At 26.4% G+C, this 7775-nt stretch overlaps 1 protein-coding gene across 1 annotated transcript; it reads right to left on the bottom strand.

Annotated features, from left to right (window-relative positions):
- Positions 1-220: 220 nt before the first annotated feature.
- On the bottom strand, positions 221-5537 carry LOC132920580 (kinesin-like protein KIF3A). Its single transcript, XM_060983076.1, has 9 exons — positions 5252-5537; positions 4962-5168; positions 4695-4900; positions 4285-4475; positions 4090-4229; positions 3818-4015; positions 3001-3723; positions 1964-2086; positions 221-408 (listed from the first exon to the last, which is right to left on the bottom strand). The coding sequence occupies exons 1-9, from the start codon at positions 5252-5254 to the stop codon at positions 319-321; spliced, it is 1881 nt and encodes a 626-aa protein (XP_060839059.1). The 5' UTR covers positions 5255-5537; the 3' UTR covers positions 221-318.
- Positions 5538-7775: the final 2238 nt, after the last annotated feature.

Genomic DNA, 7775 nt, shown 5'->3' with positions numbered 1-7775 from the left:
AAATTTAATACTTATATTACTATATTGTAGTAATTTATAATCTAAATGATATTACACAAAAAATAAAAAAAATTTAAAAATTCTCAGCATCCAAACAAACTATCCGGACTAGATGCAGAAACTTGAATAAACTAGGTTCTGCTGTAAATACTTATATAATGTGAATATTTACTAGGGAGTACTACATAAATTAATTGCTTTAATAACAAAAATGAATAAGTAAGCATGTTGTAAATGTTAATATATTCTTATAAAAAAAAAAAACAATGACTAGGTTCTTGTTAATACTGAAAATAAATACTTAAACAAGAAAAACAATCAAGTCCGTTTTCCAGTTCTTGACTTTGATCTTGTCTGTGCTCTGTCTTTGTAAGTTAAATAAACGTGTGAAAAATCTGGTCTGCGAGTCTAGAACAATAATTATATTTTAATAAATGTTTATATCAAGGGGCCTCGCTACTGCTGTCAATTTTAGCTCAAAAGATCTTCGGTTTTGACAAAATTAAAGTTAGTACCTATAAGATATCCAATTTTGATTCTGAAGAAAAATTTGAATTAGGCAGAAAACTACCTATAGATCCAGATCGTACGGAATATTTTGTAAAAATTAAATCTTGTATTATAATGAAGTGTTAATAAAAACTTTAAAATATTAATTTTTTCAAGTTAAAATTAAAAATGGAGTGTTTCGTACAGTATACAGACATTTTTCTGCTGAATTTAAAGATTTTTTCAGAATCAAGATCAAACAACATTAACTCATTTTTATTTTCAAATCAATATAATAAGTTGTCGTAAAATTCGTATAGTGAATTTTTATTATTACGAGTTATTGACATTTGCATGCGCATATGAGAGTAGCATCTGTCAGCGGCTTCAGCCGTTACCCGCATTGAATTTCACTCGCACTAATAATCATTTACAACTTTACAACTATAACACATATAGATCCCTATGCGGCTAAAACTAAATTATAAATTACCTAAATATTGCCCCTTACAACAGTTATTAATTTTTAATAATGCAATAGTGCAATAACACCATCTAAACAACAAAAAACAAAAATAGCTCAAATATTCAGCTTCAGAATATCTCCCAAAAATATTTATTTAGAACAATTTTTTATAGTAAACTTATTATTTCAAAATATATTATTATATTTATTTTTCGATTTAATATACTGAAACTGAAGTAGAATATTTTTTGGAGTATTTTTATATAAAAATCGAAATTTGGATAAGTAGTTAATAAATTATAAGTACATAAAATTTTAAAGAGTTGAGTGAAACATAGCAAAATATTGGTCACTAATCCAATTACCTAAATTTTAAATACTAATAACTTGTAAATTATTCATTTGTCCAAATTTTTATTTTTATAAATAAAAATTGATAACAATAAAGAATCACTCAGTACAAAAATAACAATCAATTAGTTATTGGAAATTGAATTTAATGTTTTTGACATTTATAATCCATTATTACAATAATTATAATTTGGGTCTGGATTTCAATACAAAGTGCATTATGTTTTGAATGCTCTGTGAGTTTAGGATATTGAATTTTCAAGTACATAATCTGTTTCATATAATAAATGAGTGTCTATTACTTCAAAGGTGAAACTTTTATTTTGCATTTTAGGGTAATTTAATTGATTCAAATTGCATTCATAAATACATTACCAGAGTTTTTAGTGTACATTTGGTACCTATATTTTTTTTATTACAATTAGTAGTTTGGTTAAGATAAAGAAATATTAAAAACATATAAATTCTAACTTTCGTCTTTTAATTGCTAACATGTTTAAAAAACAAAAAAAAATGTTTTCATTTTTAAATATTGTATTGAATTGAAAAGGCATTTTTTTTTTTTTTTTTTTTTTTACTTAAAGGTATTTAAATCTGGGCCCTAATAATAATAGTATAATCTAAAAATAATAATAAATAAATATAGTCATAACATACCTCAAATGTAATTTCTTCGTCATTTGGCAACTCTTTTGCCATGTTGTTACCAGTATATGCTACACATCTTAGTTCCCATTCTCCAATCTCTTCGTTCCAGAATGAGTTCTTTTTGATAAGTTCCTGAAATAAAAATAACATTTTTGGTACAAGAATTACCTTAATGGCATCAAAAATCTTATCTAGATGAGTAGATGAGATAAAATAAAACCCATAAACCAAAAAATTATTTAAATCCCCTCAAAAATGCTTTAAACTAAATTTGTATTTTTTATTAAATAAAATACTTTTATGTAGTAAAAATATTTATAGCAGCACAGGTTATAAAGTTATAATTATAAAAAAAAATTAATTAAATACTCTAATTTAAGAAGATATTGTATTGTATTCATCTTACTTATGAACAACATACAAAAAAGTACATTCAGGAGTTCCAATTTTGATTAGCTTTAATATCAAGTATGAGTTGACCTATTAACAAATATCTGTATTATCTCGTTAGTTATTAACAATATTAATTATTAAGTATGTTGTAACTTAGTGAGCATTTTTAATTATTAATAATTTTCTTATACCATATTGACAAATTAAAATATTCTAAACTTCAACAATAGTACACTGATAATTGTTTTACCTTTAAGTATGATAATTCAGTTTGCTAATTACAGTTATTATTAATCTCACTCTGTTCACCTTTTCTTTCTATAAATTAAATTATTTTGTTAAGTTTTGATTTAAAACTGTTACTGGGCTTTGCCCGTTTTAATTAATAAAATAAAATAAATAAATAAATATATAAGTTAATTACATAAAATTGGATCTGCCTAAAGTAATTTGTAAACGTAAGTGTGTTATAAGTAAGATGGAACAACACTTGTGAGTATGACGTCCTCTAAAAAACAAAATGTAATTTTAGTTACAGAAGTTCTTAAAATGATTTGACTAATCAAAAATCATTGTTAATTACAATAACAAACAATATCAACTCATCATGTTTAACAAAAACTAATATATTCAATAAAATCTTAATAGCTTACTAAGTAATCATCAGGGACAAAATGCTCAATAATGACTTCTTGCATCTTTAATTCTTTAGAAGTCTGTTTTAGAATCTGTTTTAATTCCACTATTTCTCTTTTGCTCTCATCTTCAGTATCTTTAAGATCTTCTTTAACAGCTAAAATGGCTGCAGATAATTTTTTTAATTTCTTACTTAATGCTCCTGATCTCTCTTGCAAACCACTGTATTTATCTTCGGTGTCCAATTTTTCAGCTTGCACTTCTTGTAAACGCATATTTAAATTCATCTGTCTAGATTTTCTGTCTAATAGTTCTTTTGCTGAATCTTCTAACAACTTCTCTTGTGCTACAGATTTTTCTAATAGATTCTCACCACCTACAATTATTTTTTTCTCCATGTTCTCTAATTTCTCCTTTAACCTAATCATTTCTTGGCGTGCTGCATCCAATTCTTCACGTTTGCTCTGCACTGCATTAGCTACTTCTTCAGAAGCTCCGATAACCAGCCCTTCTTCTTCTCCTTCCTCCTCACCATCATCATCTGCTTCACTAAGACCCTTACTACTATCATCTATTTGTTTTTTCAAAGCTTCGATTTCCATTTGAAATTGTCTAAGCAATGCTTCCTTAGGGTCTTCATTAGCCTTGGACGTATTTTGAATATTCTTGGCCCGGTTAGCATATCGTAAAGTGCTAATAGTTTCATCATAGTTAAAACCAGCTGGCCCTACAGTGGCACACTGAATAAATTAAATATATAACATAATAATAAATTTATAAATGTATAAAAAGTGCATTAATAAAAATAATAATTAAAATAAATTGTTAATTTACCATAACAGTTTTTGAATTTCCTCCCAAAGAATCTTGTAATATTCGTGTCAGTTTTGAATTCCGATATGGAATATGAGTAGACTTTCCATCAACCAACGCAGAAATTACATTTCCAAGAGTTGATAAAGATAAATTAATTTTAGTTGCCTCTTTAAATCTTATACCAAGAGCACCTGTTTTTGATTGTCGTTCTGAACCCTTTATGGATAAATGATAAATGTAAGTAATTTAATGTTATGTTAATTACCACAACAGTTAAAATTAAGACATACTGCCAAGTCAACTAATCGAAGTCGGCCAACTTTGACATGGTACTCGCCAGTAACATCAGGTCGACTAGTTTCTATGGTAATTGAAAATATTGCATGTGACCGAGAACTTTCGGAATTCATAGCTGTCGCGGCAGTGGCACCTAAAAATTCAAACATAAAATAAATTGTCCTTTATTCATTGTTTTAATTACTTGCGATTTTTGTTTCCAGTCATCAACAATTGGTGCATATCATCTGCATTATTTACCACATATGTCGATAAATCTTTCACATACACACCAACATCTGGTCTCTCTTTTACTTCCAATTCAGTAGACACGTGTTTACTCAACAAATCGTAAACACCTTCGTTATAAATTTCAAAGTATGAAACACTAACCAAAAACCTAATAAAAACCAAAATAAATAACATATAGATATATGATTTAATTAAAAATATAATTAGCAGGTAAATGTCTATATTAGCTATAAATATATAATTTATTAGTTATTTTAATCATTACATTTTTTTTTTTTTTAGAATTATATAAGTTACTCTGTCTACTCATGAAAATTATTTAAGTATATAGTATATATATAATGATTAATGAATAAGACCTACTTACTTTATATCTTCCTTTGCTTTAGCAATGTGGCCAAATATATGGGCAAACGAATTAGGAATTATTCCATTAAGTTCTGGGGATAAAAGAGATCCTTCCATTGTAAATGTTTTGCCTGTACCAGTCTGTCCATAAGCAAATATTGTTCCATTGAAGCCATCGAAAACTTTGTCAACAATTGGTCGTGCCACTTCATTATACACATCCAACTATTGAATTTCACTTGTTAAATGATATCCAATTAAAATTACTAACCAGACATTATCTCACTTGTTTAGAATCCGAATCAAATACCAAATCAAACATGAAAGTCTTTGGAGGACCAACATGCGATGGGTTTGGATTTTTCACAAAAACAGCTGCATTTTCAGAATCGGCCACAACCACAGGTACACAACCTGTAGATTTCTCTTTTTTGCTTAAAGGTCGCAAACGTACCGCTACACGGACATTTTCTATTTCTCCTGCACTGTACACCTGTTAAATAACAAAATACAATAAGTATATTAAAACTAAGATCAATAAGGCAACAATATTAATATATGTGTTATTCAACTTACCATAGTGTTGGACTATAGTAAATGTGATTATGTTTATTTTAATTGATTATAAATTTAATGTTACATTATTATAATTTACAATGAGTAATATTAACCCAACCTAATAATACTATTATATAAATATTTTATATTAGGATTATTATCATATATTATTACGTCCCTATTCAGTATTCACTATTTTAAAAACTATAAGAAGATTGAAAATTAGTTAGTTTGTTATTACTTATTATGAATAATATTATATTTTATTATTATTATCTAAATATTCTAGATTCTAAGGTCTATTACTTGACATAATATCACTAATACAAATTATATATTATTATTATTATATAATATATTCTGTCTATGAATAGTATGAATCATATCATAATCTTTGGTATCACAATAATACTATCAGATGATAAAGTGAGGCGAAAGTGTTGCCCACGGCTATAGATACTATGGTTGCGAGACGATTCGTGATTAGACGTCCATGAAAAGTTCTTGTGTCTTTCTAATACCACCTAGCGCAATCTAGTTTTGTAGTTCAAAAATATTCTTTTAAATTCCTACCTTGAATGGTTGAACGTTGAACGGTTGGATCATAGAAAATAGATACCTACAGTTAAATGAACAGTTAAAAATTGATTTATACAATATATACGATTGTGAAAAAACTAAAAAACTAAATATCAAATAAGTATGAGTTATAATATGACTTTAATTTTTATAATACAAATAATTAAATCATATTTTGTTATTATTAATATAACTATGTAGTCATTAGTTTAGATATTTTCTTTTTAAATTTCTTTTTTTTTTATTTTGTTGATTTGTTGAGTATGTGAACTATCTCATTCTCGTGACTATGTACATATTAAATATATTGGTAAAGCACATTGCTCTTGTGTTCATTACACGGAAATGTAAGTTTTATGTTTTTGCTAAAAAATTGTTCATATGTATCTTCAAATACATTTGGTGACTCAGCATGTTTTTCAAAGCATATTTCAATTAATTTAATTATTATGTATAAATTTTTATTTGGGTGTGTCAAAAATCCTCTTGTCTTCAAATTTACAAGATCTGCTTCTGGGGCAACAACTTGACCATACTCAGGTTTTAAGCTCTTTAAGCACTTTTCACATTTAATGTGTTTAACTATATTTTTGTTTATATACCTAATAACAATTATAACACAAAAATTAAAAAATTAAATAAAATGTATATAAATTAATACTGTTTACCCAGCTAAAAAATATACAACACATTCAAAAACTGTGGAGGAATTATCAAAATAATTATGGTCTTCAAAAACATCATCAAAATCCCAAATACCTTCTTCAACTATGTTATCAATTTTCTCTTTTAATTTGCTAATTTTTAAGTCTCTTATAGATTGGTCTTATTTATTCATTATTTCTTTCATATCACTGATCGTTATAACAGGAACGTTCTCTTTAAAAATAAGTTGAAGCCAATTATATATTATTATATTATATTTATGATGATACATATTCAAATAATTAATTTTTTTTTTGTACCGTCCAAAATTGTGCAATTCCCTGTTTTAGGTGGTTTTATTAAAGAATAAACTGACAGTATTCGGTATAACTGTAAATATGTTGGTGTGGACGGATGGTCATTAGGTCCTGCCACTTGCCTTATAATACCAAAAAATTTCTAAAAAAAACAATGGTAATTAGTAATTACTTGGGTATTGTATACATTTTATCTAATATTTATTAATTAATATTTTTTTCTTTAGATTAATGATGGATACAAAATTACTTCTAAACAGTCTTGGTTTAATTTAGATGTTAAGACATATGCAAATCCACATTCATTAACCAAATATTCTATCAAGTCTATTGTTGATTTAATCGTGATTTTTAGACCCTCTACGGTTTGTTTGGTAAGAAACATATCATCTGTGATAAGTTTATTTCTTAAATTTTGCTCCCAATCATTAAGCCACACTAAAGTGTCTTTTAATACCTTAAATTAAAAAAATATAATGATAGTTTTAAGTAGGCAATATTATTTTAATTTTAATGTTTAAGTACTCCCCTTCAATTGTATGTCAATATTTTATATTTTATATTTTATATTACACAACCACGATTTTACATACATGCAAACACTTAACACACAACACACAACATAAAATAAACCTCTAAATCATGACTATTTTTTCGAATTCTTTCTCCAGGAAATTTTCTGTTCAATGCATCAAAAAGGTTATTAAAATATCTTAAGCCATGAGTGTTGCTGACCTATCACAACTTTATAAATAATACTGATAACTGCATCTCCAAACACGCAAGATCTAGTCTGAACCACGATTAAAGATATATCTTTAATCGTGGTCTGAACTAGTTTAGTTATGTGCACGAATTTAGATAACAGATAAGTATATCTTAATTCGTGGTTATGTGTATATTTATAAATATGTTGTTTAAATAATAATTTGAATAAATCAATATTAATAAACAAAAATAATACTAACACATACTATAGATTTATAATGTGTGCATCTCAA

The sequence above is a fragment of the Rhopalosiphum padi genome, chromosome 2, assembly GCF_020882245.1.
Source record: "Rhopalosiphum padi isolate XX-2018 chromosome 2, ASM2088224v1, whole genome shotgun sequence".
NCBI classification, from domain to species: Eukaryota; Metazoa; Arthropoda; class Insecta; order Hemiptera; family Aphididae; genus Rhopalosiphum; species Rhopalosiphum padi.
The sequence above is the reverse complement of the archived record's forward strand: the minus strand, read 5'-3'. Positions and strand labels throughout refer to the sequence as shown.